Raw genomic sequence first — 16,086 nt, 5'->3', positions numbered from 1 at the left:
CCCCACAGGCCCGACCCCTGAGGGATGGGGCGCTTACAGCAGTGTTATATGAATAAATGTGGTTCGATGTTTGGTGGTGGTCAGAAGGGCTGTAGGTGCAGAATGGCAGCCACGCTATCATCAGATAGCCCCTACAGGGCAGCTGTGGCTACACAAGTCGCTTACGACACCCAGGGTGTAACTGTGGATTGAATGAATAATGCATGCACTCTGAGTGCCTTGAAAAGCACTATAAAAGTGAAATGGATAATTATTATTATCCATCCATCCATTTTCTGTACCGCTTTTCCTCACGCGGGTCGCGGGCGTGCTGGAGCCTATACCAGCTATTTTCGGGCGAGAGGCGAGGTACACCCTGAACTGGCCGCCAGCCAATCGCAGGGCACATATCAACAAACAACCATTTACACTCACATTCACACCTACTGGCAATTTAGAGTCTTGAAATAATCTACCATGCATGTTTTTGGGGTGTGGGAGGAAACCGGAGAAAAACCACACAGGCACGGGGAGAACATGCAAATGCCACACGGGAGGCCAGATTTGAACCTGGTCCAAAGAACTGTGAGGCAGATGTCCTAAACAGTTGTCCACCGTGCTGCCGAATATTATTGTTGTTATTATATTATTATTATTATTATTATTATTATCTATCCATCCATTTTCTACACCGCTTATCCTCACTTGGGTCGCGGGTATGCTGGAGCCTATGCCAGCTATCTTCCGGCGAGAGGCAGGGTACACCCCAAACTGGTCACCAGCCAATCGCAGGGCACATATCAACAAACAACCATTTGCACTCACATTCACACCTACGGGCAATTTAGAGTCTTGAAATAATCTACCATGCATGTTTTTGGGATGTGGGAGGAAACCGGAGAAAACCCACGCAGGCACGGGGAGAACATGCAAACTCCACACGGGAGGCCAAATTTGAACCTGGCCCAAAGAACTGTGAGGCAGATGTGCTAACCAGTCGCCCACCGCGCCGCCGGATATTATTATTATTATTATTAGTAGTAGTATTATTGTTATTAATAATAATAATAATAATAATAATATCTATGGAGGCACGGTGGCCGACTGGTCAGCCTCACAGTTCTGAGGACCCGGGTTCAAACCCCGGCCCCGCCTGTGTGGAGTTTGCATGTTCTCCCCGTGCCTGCGTGGGTTTTCTCCGGGCACTCCGGTTTCCACCCACATCCCAAAAACATGCATTAATTGGGGACTCTAAATTGCCCGTAGGCATGACTGTGAGTGCAAATGGTTGTTTGTTTCTATGTGCCCTGCGATTGGCTGGCAACCAGTTCAGGGTGTACCCCGCCTCCTGCCCGATGACAGCTGGGATAGGCTCCAGCACGCCCGCGACCATAGTGAGGAGAAGCGGCTCAGAAAATGGATGGATTATTAACTATCCATCCATCCATTTTCTACACCACTTATCCTCACTTGGGTCGCGGGTGTGCTGTAGCCTATGCCAGCTATCTTCGGGCGAGAGGTGGGGTACACTCCAAACTGGTCACCAGCCAATCCCAGGGCATATATAAACAAACAACCATTAGCACTTACATTCGTACCTATGGACAATTTAGAGTCTTCAATTAACCTACCATGCATGTTTTTGTGATGTGGGAGGAAACCGGAGTACCCGGAGAAAACCCATACAGGCACGGGAAGAACATGCAAACTCCACACAGGCAAGGCCGGGATTTGAACCCTGGTCCTCAGAACTGTGTGGCGGCTGTGCTAACCAGTCGTGCACCGTGCCGCCTATTATTATCCATCCATCCATCCATTTTCTGTACCGCTTATTCTCACTGGGGTCGCCGGCTTGATGGAGGCTATCCCAGCTATCTTTGGGCCTATTATTATTATTATTATTATTATTATTATATCGTTATATCGTATGTCAATTTTTTCACTAAGTAGGTGATCGAGAAACAGTCTCGCTTAAAATGCTTTTTGACTAATGAGCATATTCTTTAGTATGCAACATTTTTGCATATAAAGTGCTGTTACTTTGGCTGCATAAATCCTTCATTAGATTAATTCCTATTTAAGGTACAACGAGTAAAAGTAAACAAAAAAGTGCCACATACTCACAATTTAGTAATTGCACAATCAGTCAAGATGTAATGCGATACAGTATGATCTACCACAGAGTAATTGCAGTATAACACTGCTTTTGGAGTAAGGACATATTTTACCACTTCTCTGCCTTTGTTCTGCCTATAGTCTTTGTTTTGTTGTTTTGTTTTTTGAATCTGGTAGTATCTTTTGATTATGTCTATGGGCACAGTCAGCACTGTTGTAGCTGAGGTTGTGTTTGACTGCACGGTACCCTTGTGTCACTTCAGGTTGCCAGGGATTTTTGTTTGTTTGTTTTGTTTCCATATAAATAGTGCATTTTCTTCTCCAGAAAATCCATGTCACATCTGCATTTTAGGTTGTGGGTAATGACACAGATTCAATATTTTATTTTAACAACTCAATATTTAACATCAGTCTTATTTGAAGCAGTAAATATTCATGAAATAATTCGAAAAATACATACGATTGATTGGGCCTTAACCTACTTTATGTGCAAATTGTGCACTGACAAAGGTACCACGTTGATTGGGACACAAAATGCGATTAAAATGCGTTTTTTTTTTACAATTAATTTGTTTGTAATTAATTAATTGTGATTCATGTGTTAAAGTCCCACCCCTAGCTTTTTTCTAACCATTCATCAATAATTTTTTTTTATTCCACTAATCCTCATTAGAGTCACAAGTGCCGTGGAGCCTATTCCAGCTGATTTTGGGCGATAGGCGGGGAACATCCTGGACTGGTTGCCAGTCAAACGCCGGGCACATCCAATACAGACAAGCAACAATTCACAAACATGTTCATAATTACGGACAATTCAGACTAATCACTTAACATGCACATTTTTGGAAAGTGGGAAAAAGCTGGTGTACGCAGAAAAAGAATAAAATAATAATAATAAAAAAAAAATATATATATAGAGAGAGAGAGAGAGAGAGAGACATACAGTTATTGTACACGACACTCCAAAAGTATTAGAACGGTGAGGCCAATTCCTTTATTATTACACAAGACCAGGTCAACTTTTATTTTCATTTATTTTCATCTGGATCAAATACACAATTTTGAAGATTTTATTTGTAATGAGAGGAGCACATCTGCCTCTGCTGGGAGGCAGATGTGCTAACCAGTCGTCCACCGTGCTGCCTGCAAAAATATACACAATGAATATTTAATATATATACAGTGGTGCCTCAAGATATGAGTGACCCGAGTTACGAGTTTCTGAGATACGAGCCATTGATTGGCCGTGTTTTTGCTTTGACTCACAAGCCCAAACTTGAGAAATGAGTGCTGTTTGGCAGCAGGGGGCTCCACTCACTTGACAACAAGCAGCACTTTGCCTGATATAATAAGTAAATATTCTTCAAAAAAGAGACCTCAAGCTGTACACTGCCATTACCAGTTGGAGTTTACTTGAAAAGTAACTATAAAACAAAGAGAATGATAAGTTGAGTATTTGAAACAACCACAGCCTCCTTCAAACATCCATCCATCCATCCATTTTCTGAGCCGCTTCTCCTCACTAGGGTCGCGGGCGTGCTGGAGCCTATCCCAGCTGTCATCGGGCAGCAGGCGGGGTACACCCTGAACTGGTTGCCAGCCAATCGCAGGGCACATAGAAACAAACAACCATTTACACTCACATTCACATTCACACCTACGGGCAATTTAGAGTCTCCAATTCATGCATGCTTTTGGGATGTGGGAGGCACGGGGAAAACATGCAAACTCCACCCAGGCGGGGGCCGTGGATTGAACCCGGGTCCTCAGTACTGTGAGGCTGACGCTCTAACCAGCCGTCCACTGTGCCACCGTCGCGGAGCACGGGAGCCTATCCCAGCTGACTTCGGGCGAAAGACGGACTACACCCTGATCTGGTCGCCAGTCAGTCGTAGGGCACATATAGACACAGACAACCAATTGCACTCATATTCACACCGTCACTGAGTGGGAACTGAACCCACGGTGCCCGCACCAAAGTCAGGCGAGTCAGGCCGCCAGACCATCAGCGACTTCACAATTAGCACAATATAAAAATAAAATACAATAACGCCAGCCGGGTGTTAACAATAATTTAAAGTTGTGGACAAAAGATCGGCAGAGAAATTACGGAGATAAGTCTGCAGCAGACCCGAGTATTTGTGGAAGAATCACTCCGAGCAGGTCGATCGTGCCGATCGGCACCCAAAATATTATTCACAGAAGAACTGAATGTAATGTGGGGTGCAAATGTTGTTACTGAGTGTTTGTACACAATGCCGAACTGTTGAGTGGAGGTTTTTTTTTGTAAAAGACGTAAAACAAAGGTTTTTGGACTGCTGACTTGAGACACACAGCCTTCCTGCACAGCAGAAGTAGAGAGGGCGGCGGTATGGGGAGAGATTTGTCTCAAAATTATTTACACAAATATATCCGCGATTTACATGTGTTTTTCAGATCTACAAATATATCCATGATTTACACGCATTTTTTAATGTTGTGTGTGCATTTATTTTGTCTTATCATTTGTAAATATTAAATTCTGCTTGTGAATTGTTGGTGCATTTGTGGATCGGGGCACGCACATTTATTTTTTAGACAAACGTAACGCAGTTTTCAGGATATTCACACACACACACACAAGTTGGCACACATGTGGGAAGGCCGTCCTTTCATCCACTAGGCAGCAGTGTTGCTGTCTCCATTGATGACTTCACTGCAAGTCATTGTTATGGTTATCCAACAGTCTGGTCCGACCATGCTGAAATCCGTGGTAAACCAACCATGGCTGAACAAGGTGGACAAGAAATCGCCTTCCTCATCTGTCAGCAAGATACTAAAAACAGCTTATTATTACAGTGTTTAAATAATTGTTCATGTTCATGAGGCGGCCCAAAGAGATAACAGTGGCTAGCTCTCAAACATCTATTTTATAGTCTATGCTCTCAACGGAGACAGCAACACTGCCGCCTAGCGGATGGAGGGAAGACCTTCCCACATGTGTGAATATTGTCGACTTCTGTTTGTGTAAATATCTTGTGCGTTACGTTTGTCTCAAAAATAAATACGGTTGCCCGCTGATCCACAAACACACAAGTCACGAGCAGAATTTAATATTTACAAATGATAAGTCATACTAATTGCACACACAACATTAAAAAACATGTTTAAATCGTGGATATATTTGGGGATCTGAAAGATCCCTCGTTTTTCGCAGTTAATGGGGACCAGAACCCCCCGCTAAAGGTAAAAAACCGCGAAGTAGGATTGCTTTGCTGGCTCAAAAGCCTCGTCCTCGAGGAGGCGAATCACTCCTGGCAGCGCGAGTCCTGGCTTGAGGTTCGTCAGGTTCGTCAGCACCTTCTTCAGCCTCTTCATTGTCATCATCGGGCAAGATTTGGTCGTAAGGAGCTTTGGCCTTGATCCTGATTATATTAGTGTCCAAACTCACTGTCTTTTCCCTGCAATCAGCAATCCACAATGCCAATGCAGCTTCCATTTTCACAATTCTCTTATTACGTGGAGTTACCACACGTTACGCTTCCTTATTGAAGGTTATTGAAGCAGTTTTGCAGAGGTTTGCTTCCTCTTTCTTGATGTACCGCACTGTAGATTCATTCACGCCATAATGGCATGCCACAGATGCATAACTTCTGCCCTCTTTAATCATATCTAAAAGTTTCACTTTTTCGCTGATGGTCATCATCTTCTTCTTCCTCTTGGGCGCCCAAGAGGAAGCTTTTGCAGGGGCACAGCGCTTAGGCGACATTGTAAGGGCTTAACGAATTAAGTTTAAGTTATCGCTTAAACAAAAAAAGTTATCGCGAACACAACACTAAGATACAGTATGCGAGACAGTCAACAGCGTGGACGAGACTGGCAAAACACAACAAGGGAAGATGCTAGGTGAGGCTGTGATGACGCGCAGCCAATCAGCTCACGGGATAAATCCCCTCTCATTGGTCGATATCGCGCCGGGAACCAATCACGTGCCTTGTATGAGTGCCCGTGGCATGTACAGTACAGTACAGTATAGGCATCTACAAAGCCTCTGAGTCAACTCATCTCTTTGTTTGGCATGCAGGGAAACCTTCTCTCTCACGCATCAACATGAAACAACGCGTCTTTCCGCAGTATGGCTGCCGATATGGCTGTATTTTTTCATTTTTATTTTTTGATGAATATTTTGGAAAAACCCGCGAAGCATTGAAGCCGCAAAACGTGAAGCGCGAAGTGGCGAGGGAACACTGTACTGTATTTGTGGATGTGAAAAATGTGAAAATCACGGATATATTTGTCGATTTGAAAAATATATTTGTGTAAATAATTTTGAGACAAATCTCAAAGCGAGTATAAGGAGAGAGAGAGAGAGAGAGAGAGAGAGAGAGAGAGAGAGAGAGAGGGGGGAGATGGAGCATTTAAAGGTATTGCCATGCAAATGAAACTTCAGTTTTTGTTTGCATGTGTGAGACTTGAATTGATGACACTTCATAAAACCAGTTAATCACTGAATATATTTACATTATCTTCGATTATGTTTTTATGACTGTATTTTACAATATTCCGACATGTTTTTTTTTTTTTTTAATTGTGGTGTCTTTTGGGGGACTGGAACGAAATTGCACTTCCTTTCATTTTAATGGAGAAATATGTTTTGGGATACAATTCTTTTATTATTTTTATTTATTTATTGAATTTTATTGATAACAGAACGAATAAAATTTGTATCTCAAGGTACCACTATGTATACAAAACATGGAACACACACACACACACACTTTTCATAGTTCTATCTTTTTATTAGCACTAAATTTCATGAAGCAGTACACATATTAAAATACTCAAAATGCATTTTGTCCCAACTCAGACAACTTAATCATAATTAATAATTCAACAAAAGAACCGGAATGGGTTTTTAACATACCATCAGCAAACACATTAAATTTATGCTAATGAATAGAATGTTAACGCAATGTAAATTACAGATCGATGTGCAGGACACTTAATAATATTTTTATATTTTATATATATTTATATTTTGGATATGATTATTGATGGGCCAACGAATTTCATATGAGCATGGTACACAATAAGAATGGCATTGCTCAGTAATTTAGGACATGGAAATATTCTATTGCCGTTATGTCTTGCTGGAGATAAGCCAGCTGCTGACTTGATGAGCTGGTGCAAGAGTAACAGTATCAATATTTAATATAATTTTGTCAATTATTTTCGGCCATGTCTTTCTGAAAACTGAAACATCTCTCTTACATACCGTTTCAGACCTGTGACCTACTGGTTGAACTACATCCTCTCCATAATGTACTGCAGTGAAAACAATCACATTGGCTCATACTTGGAAGAGACGCGCAGTTGCACCTGCCCCTATGAGCACCCTCCCTGTCAGGGTGTGATTCCCTGCACAGTGGGTGAAGGCACTTCCTGTGGCTCCTGTTCCTATGAGAACCGTTCCCGCTGTGCCACGTGCAACCAGGGTTACATGCTTAGTCAGGGCATATGTCGCAACGAAGTTCCAGACTCCATTGACCATTACATCGGCTTCGAGACGGACTTGCAGGACTTGGAGTTACGCTATCTCCTGCAAAAACGTGACAACCGCATCAGCATCCATGGGATCTTTGTCAGCAATGATGTCAGACTAAATAACTGGTTTGACCCATCATGGAGAAAGAGGATGCTGCTGACTCTGAAAAGTAACAAATACAAGTCAAACCATGTCCACATGCTTTTGGGGATTTCTCTTCAGATTTGCCTTACCAAAAACATCACATTGGACCCAGTGCTGTCAGTCTATGTAAATCCATTTGGGGGAAGTCACTCTGAGAGTTGGATCATGCCTACTGACCAAAATAACTACCCTGACTGGGAGAGGACTAAATTACAGCTTCCCCGTGACTGTTATAACTGGACTTTGACTTTGGGCAACAAGTGGAAAAGCTTTTTTGAGACAGTTCACTTTTACTTACGGAGTCGGATCAGGGGCCCTTCAAGTAATGGAAATGGAACTGTATATTATGAACCGTTGGAATATTTGGAACCAGGGCAAAATCTTGGCTCCATGAAAATAAACAACATACAGGTGTATGGCTATAGTATGCACTTTGACCCAGATGCAATCCAGGACTTAATTTTACAGCTGGACTATCCATACACTCAGGGATCACAAGACTCTGCCCTGCTGCAGCTGCTGGAGATCCGGGATCGTGTAAACAGGCTTTCCCCGCCCGGAGCTCAGCCTTTGGATCTCTTCTCGTGTTTGTTGCGCCATCGGCTCAAACTATCCACAACAGACGTTGCCAGGATCCAGGCTGCGCTGCAGACGTTCAGTGCCAAGCAGCCCAACTCGATGGAATACGAAACAACCAAATTATGTAGCTAATAAGTGGGCAGGAGCCCAGGTGTACAGATGGAAAACTGTTATCACACACTCCAGATGATGGTTAAGAGCAATTTTGGAGCTGTGCAAAGGATGTTTGAGGGACATTCTCAATGTCATCATGAATCTCAAGAGTGCACTTTCATTCTTCATAGAAATTTGTACAACACTAGAATTTCATCACGATCTCGTTCACATTCTTCTTTTCGAAAAACAGACTGACACTTATACATTCGTACAGTATAATCAAACTTTGCAACACCATAATTTATGTTTCGAACACAAATGCACAAACTTGAATAACAATGTAATGCTCTTATATATATTTTTACACCAACATATTTTATATTTTTGTTGTCGTGTTTTGCAGCCTATATTTCGCAGTTAAGACAAACATTATCTGTTGCTGATATATCCTGACCTTATATTTTAACATGTGACTTGATTGGCAGCTTCTTGTTTTCAGCGTTTCCTGTGATAATATCAAGTTAAAAAAAAAAATTGTTGGAAAAGTGTTACACACATTTGTATGAACAACATATACACAGGAAATATATGTATTCCACTAGAATGATCACACAGTGTTTATTTTTCTATTGTTGTTTGTGTGTGTGTGTGGGGGGGGGGGGGAAGCTGTATATGAAATTGTATTATAAGATTTGTTAATACAGTACTCTGAATAAAAAGCTTTTTACGTGTGAGCTATAGATAGGGTATCATGTGGGGGATACTAATCATCCTTCAGAATATTCATTTCCCTAATATGACATATTTGAATTTGTAGAACATAGGACTGGGCATGATTAAGAACCTTACACTTCAATTGGATTTGGATTCTTAGGGTTGTTATTTGAGTAAATATCACTTCTTTCGGTTTGCAATTTGATTCGATATTGATTTACAACGGCTGAAATAGGTATTTAACACGTCACCATTTTTCGCACAAAATATACTTCTAAAGGTGCTATTGACCTGAACATTTCACCAGATATTGGGAACAACCCAAGTAATCCATACGTACAAACAAAGTAGAAAAAATAAGGTCAGAAATTAAGTTGTGTGTAAAAATGTGAAATGACACACGGAAAAAGTATTGAACACATGAAGAAAGGGAGGTGCAAAGGGACATGGAAACCCAAGACAACACCTAAAATCTATCAATAATCAAACAGCAATTTCAGTGCAAATGAATATCAGCTGGTTTAGTCCTAATTGATGGCCTACAAAAATGTCTCATGGCCAAGTTGTGAGTCAAGGCACAACTCATGATGGGTAAGAGCAAAGAGCTTTCTCAAGACCATCGCAAACTAATTATTGCAAAACATAACGATGGCATTGGTTAAAGGTGCATATCTAAGCTTCTGACCGTTCCAGTGAGGATGCTGGGTGCCATAATACGTAAGTGGAATGCCAATCATACCACCTATGAATTTGCGTCAATGAGGTACTCCTCGCAAGATTTCTGACTGAGGAGTGAGAGGAGTGCAAATAATAATCAGAAGAGTTGTCCAAGAGTCAAGGACCACCTGTGGAGCGCTTCAAAAAGAACTGGAATTAGCAGGTACTGTTGTCACAAGGAAAACAGTGAGTAATGTACTCCGCTACCATGGCCTGTATGCACGCTCACCACGCAAGACTGCATTGCTGAAAAGAAAGCATGTCATAGCTCGTTTAAAGTTTGCTGAACAACATTTGGACAAGGCCGTTAAATACTGGGAGAATATAGTCCGGTCGGATGAGAGCAAAATTGAACTGTTTGGATGCCATAATGCACACCACGTTTGGAGGAGAAATGGCACTTCACATCACCCTAAAAACACCATACCAACAGTAAAGTTCGGAGGTCGGAACATGATGGTGTGGGGCTGCTTTTCAGCAAATGGTACTCGTAAACGTCACATTATTGAAGGAAGGGTGAGTGGGCAAATCTGCTCCCATCTACATGAATGATGAAAATGAAACGAGGGTGGACATTTAATCAGGATAATGATCCAAAGCATACTGCCAAGGAAACTCTCAATTGGTTTCCAAAAATAAATAAATAACCTGACTTGTATCCAATCAAAAATCTATGCAAAGAACTGAAACTCAAGGTCCATAAAAGAAGTCCATGGAACCTTCAAGATTTGAAGACTGCTTGTGTGGAGGAATGGGCCAAAATCACACCAGAGCAATGCATGCGACTAGTTTCTCCATACAGGAGGCGTGATTGCATACAAAGGCATTTGTACAAAGTATTAAATAAATACCAAATGGCATGTTCAATAGTTTTTCCCTGTGTCATTTCACATTATTACACATAACTTAATTTCTGATCTTATTTGTTCTACTTTCTTTGTATGTATGGATTACTTGGGTTGTTCCCAACATCTGATGAAATTTTCATGTCAATAGCACCTTTGGAAATATCCATCCATCCATCCATTTTCTGAGCCGCTTCTCCTCACTAGGGTCGTGGGCGTACCGGAGCCCATCCCAGCTGTCATCGGGCAGGAGGCGGCGTACACCCTGAACTGGTCGCCATCAGATCGCAGGGCACATACAAACAAACAACCATTCGGACTCACAGTCACACCCACGGGCAATTTAGAGTTGTCAATTAACCTACCCCGGATGTTTTTTGGGATGTGGGAGGAAACCGGAGTGCCCGGGGAAAACCCACGCAGGCACGGGGAAAACATGCAAACTCCACACAGGCAGGACGGGGGACCTCAGAACTGTGAGGCTGACGCTCTCACTAGTCGGCCACCTTTGGAAATATATTTAGTGAAAAAAATGGTGACGTGTTAAATACTTATTTCAGCCGCTGTAAATGTTCCAATATCTATTTAGTAAGGAGTATAATTATAAAAATAACTAAGAGTAAATTTTGAAAATTTTAAAATATTTATTTTTGATGCCATGTAAAATATGTTGAATGTCATCACATTTTTGAATCAATAAAACATCTGAAAATAAACATTTGCACATAACTTAATCGTATATAAGGAGTACAAAAGTAAAAAAATATCGCAGTTTTATACAACCCCAATTCCAATGAAGTTGGGACGTTGTGTTAAACATAAATATAAACAGAATACAATGATTTGCAAATCATGTTCAACATATATTTAATTGAATAAACTACAAAAACAAGATATTTAATGTTCAAATTGATCAAATTTATTGTTTTTGGCAAATAATCATTAACTTTGAATTTTCTGGCTGCAACACGTTCCAAAAAAGCTGTGAAAGGTGGCAAAAAAGACTGAGAAAGTTGGGAAATGCTCATCAAACACCTGTTTGGAACATCCCTTAGGTGAACAGGCTGATTGGGAACAGGAGAGTGCCATGATTGGGTATAAAAGGAGCTTCCCTGAATTGCCCAGTCATTCACAAGCAAAGATGGGGCGAGGTTCACCTGTATGTAAACAGGTGCGTGAGAAAATAGTCGAACAGTTTAAGGACAATGTTCCTCAACGTACAATTGCAAGGAATTTAGGGATTTCATCATCTACGGTCCATAATATCATCAAAAGGTTCAGAGAATCTGGAGAAATCACTGCATGTAAGCGGCAAGGCCGAAAACCAACATTGAATGCCCGTCACCTTCGATCTCTCAGGCCGCAGTGCATCAAAAACCGACATCAATGTGTAAAGGATATCACCACATGGGCTCAGGAACACTTCAGAAAACCAATGTCAGTAAATACAGTTAGGCGCTTCATCCGTAAGTGCAACTTGAAACTCTACTATGCAAAGCAAAAGCCATTTATCAACAACACCCAGAAACGCCACCCGCTTCTCTGGGCCCGAGCTCATCTAAGATGGACTGATGCACAGTGGAAAAGTGTTCTGTGGTCTGAAGAGTCCACATTTCAAATTGTTTTTGGAAATTGTGGACGTCGTGTCCTACAGGCCAAAGAGGAAAAGAACCATCGGGACTGTTATGGACGCAAAGTTCAAAAGCCAGCATCTGTGATGGTATGGGGCTGTGTTAGTGCTAATGGCATGGGTAACTTACACATCTGTGAAGGCACCATTAATGCTGAAAGGTAAATACAGGTTTTGGAGAAACATATGCTGCCATCCAAGCAACGTCTTATTTCAGCAAGACAATGCTAAACCACATTCTGCACGTGTTATAATAGCGCGGCTTCGTAGTAAAAGAGTGCGGGTACTAGACTGGCCTGCCTGCAGTCAAGACCTGTCTCCCATTGAAAATGTGTGGCGCATTATGAAGCATAAAATACGACAACGGAGACCCCGGACTGTTGAACAGCTGAAGCTGTACATCAAGCTATAATGGGAAATAATTCCACCTACAAAGCTTCAACAATTAGTGTCCTCAGTTCCCAAACGGTTATTGAATGTTGTTAGAAGAAAAGGTGATGTAACACAGTGGTAAACATGACCCTGTCCCAGCTTTTTTGGAATGTGTTGCAGCCATAAAATTCTAAGTTAATGATTATTTCCTAAAAACAATTAAATTGATCAGTTTGAACATTAAATAGCTTGTCTTTGTAGTTTATTCAATTAAATATAGGTTGAACATGATTTGCAAATCATTGAATTCAGTTTTTATTTATGTTTAACACAACGTCCCAACTTCATTGAAATTTGGGGTTGTATAAACCCTCAAAAGCTAAAGTGCATGTCAACTTAAATTGTGTTTATTTGCTCTTAGAAATTGTCATAAAAATGCACAACAATAACTTATTTTTTCATATGACGTACAAAAGTAAAAACATGATGACTATTCCGTATTGAAAAAGTAACATTCATGTCTACTTAAACAGTATGTGTTTACCTATTTGGGTTACTATTGTTACGTACAGGGTATTTAAGTATTACTGATGAAGTAGCATGTTTGTGGCATTGTGAGACAAGCCAGTACCGGTATTTTCTTTGTCAAACCCCATTTATTTATTGCGTCTGTCACAAGTTCGTTTCATTGTTCCCTCCATGTGTTGCTTCTGTGTCGTAATGTTTGACTCCTGGAAATGTGATTTTATAATGCTTGTCAGCTTTACAAAAATAGCACTCGGAATTCCACAATGATGTCCTGTATTCAGAGCATTATCCTAAAAGGTAATTAGTTATTTTGTTCCACCCTTGGTGTCCCATACAACATGTGAAGAAATGTATGCGTTTATTTGACCACATACGTATACATTTGAGGCGGACATGCATGGTCTTAAACGCCTGACAAAATTAAATTCAACTAATACACAGCAATTATTGTTTAACATCACACGGACACAGTAGCTCATAGCATGTAAACGGATTTTATATGCAGTAGCTAAGAGCCCCATGCTGCATTCTGGTTCCAAACAGACTTGCGTTCTCACACATGTTGTACATAACACGATGTAATCTAAAAGAAATAATGCGCATTAATAAGCATTTGCAAGAACAATAGGGTATGGGATTGATTGGAGTTGTAGTCTTTTGTTTGCTTTTGCAGATGCTTTTTTTTCTGCAGGAAAAAGACGTGCAGAGAAAACACCTTTTTTTAAATATTTAAAAGAATGACAAAATTGTAACTTGATAACTTGCAATGTAGCATAACCAACAAAATGTGCATTCTTTCACGAGCGTATGAAATGCATGCGAATATTCAAGAAGATATCTGGCTTGCTACATTGTGGTTGTCTTTTGGTTATTTCTAGTTTAGTTTGAAATAAAGCTCAGGCAGATAAAAAACAAAGATAATAACTGGAACGAAAAAAAAGAAATTACACTGACTTTAATGAACAATTACAATAGTTAAAGCATTGTTTTTAAGGGGAAAAAAATCTGCAATTTGTCTCTCTCTCTTTGGGAGACATTCGTACAATATGACACCACCCCGAATATGAGAAAACGTTTATATTAACTTTCTTGTCTCATGAAAAACCTGGAATGCAGCTTTTCAAGCAGACCGGGGCATAATACAGCTTGCGGGCAACATCTAGCCCGTCCACTTTCTCTAACCCAGTGATTCCCAACCTTTATTGAGCCAAGGCACATATTTTACATTTGAAAAATCTCCCGGCACACCAACAAACAAAAATGTCACAAAAAGTGGATACACAAGTCAATTATACACTTTCTGCCATCTAATAGAAGAGCATTTATTTGTTCTGTCTGTCTTTATATGCCTGCTGGCATATATGGATTAAAAAACATAATTATTTGTAAATAAATAATATTTTGACCAATTAAGTGAATTCTGATAACTTCCCGCAGCACACCACAAGAGCTCTCACGGCACACTAATGTGCCACGGCACACTGGTTTCACTACTCTAACCGACCCTCACAAAGTTTTAATGAAGTTAAGATGAAACTTAAACTACAATATGCGGTGTTTTTAATTTTGAGAGATGCTTTTATTTTGATGTTATGTGCGCGGGCACTACGAGCAAGCAAGACCAAATTGTATCTTCGGTTGGAGTTGAACCGACAAGTCAACGCATCGACTTTACCATTGCGTAATGACGATTATAGCTTGAAGTCGATTAATCGCCGAATACGTGTTTTTGCATTAAAAATACGGATGCTACTGGTGGAGGGTTCACACAGCAAACTAGCAGAGGTGCCTGAAGCGTGTGGAAATAATTTACGAAAAATAAGATTGGTACAATGGAACGATAAGGAATCCTCTTCTTCTTTCAACTGGCCCCACACCCTGACTCCCTCATTCAATAATAAATCAGAGACACCTTCATGAGCTCGCTGTCAGTCTCATAAAATCTTGCAAAAATCCATGTAACACAACTGTAGGTTTGCACCAAGATTAATTTGGTCATATAACATTCCACAAATAAGTAGTGAGCCAGCTTGCGTTTGGAGTAGAGGGTGGCATTTTTCAAGGTTCTCACCAGGTGCCCTGGATCCCGCGGGATGGGAGTGAATATTACCATCAATCACAGGATTGCCCAGGAGTGGGAGCGAAGGTCATCGGGAGCAAGCAGGAGCGGGAACTATGGAAACAAAGTCAACGGGAATGGACACTAGAAATGGAAACCATGATGGTGAGAGTTGACGGGAGTGAATCCATCATGCAGTTATATTTTATTTTATTTCTAATAAAATCGACATTTGAACATTTCCCCTCAGCATCGAGCTATCCATCCATTTTCTACACCGCTTATCCTCAGTAGGTTCGCGGGTATGCTGGAGCCTATCCCACCTAACTGCGGGCAGCAGGTGGGCTACACCCTGAACTGTTTGCCAGTCAATTGCAGGGCACCATAACACATTACAAAGTAGCACATTACTCCAAAAAAAAACACCATTTTGAGGAACGAGCAAAGTAACGCATTACTTCAACAGGAAGAATAATTAGACTACAGTTACTTCTTCAAACCAACAATAGTTACTTTTGCATCATCAAGGTCTCTCAACAAATACTAATTTGTAGCTGGTGATTAAATCAAAGAGCTGTGCAGAACCATCTAACCAAAACTGCTCAATTTTTCAATAAATTAAAGCAAGCAATTGGGAAGTGACTGTTTATGACAATGCACAGTGACGGTACAGTACCATAAAAGTGCAAAGAAATGCACCACTTCACTGTCGCCACACTATTTTCCTTCGTAAAATGGAAGGTAACTAAAAAGTTACTTTTTTTCAAATTTAGTTACTTTTGAA

At 40.8% G+C, this 16,086-nt stretch overlaps 1 protein-coding gene across 1 annotated transcript in view; it reads left to right on the top strand.

The window, feature by feature from the left end:
• Positions 1-8,957, top strand: part of LOC133406297 (BMP/retinoic acid-inducible neural-specific protein 3-like) — a 76,269-nt gene extending 67,312 nt beyond the window's left edge. Inside the window, exon 8 of the mRNA XM_061683810.1 lies at positions 7,357-8,957. Coding sequence (XP_061539794.1) covers positions 7,357-8,473 — 1,117 coding nt within the window. The 3' untranslated portion in view covers positions 8,474-8,957. The remainder of the gene's footprint in view (positions 1-7,356) is intronic.
• The last annotated feature ends 7,129 nt before the right edge of the window (positions 8,958-16,086 follow it).

The sequence above is a fragment of the Phycodurus eques genome, chromosome 8 (assembly GCF_024500275.1).
Source record: "Phycodurus eques isolate BA_2022a chromosome 8, UOR_Pequ_1.1, whole genome shotgun sequence".
Lineage (NCBI taxonomy): Eukaryota > Metazoa > Chordata > Actinopteri > Syngnathiformes > Syngnathidae > Phycodurus > Phycodurus eques.
This window is presented reverse-complemented; position numbering and strand designations above follow the sequence as displayed.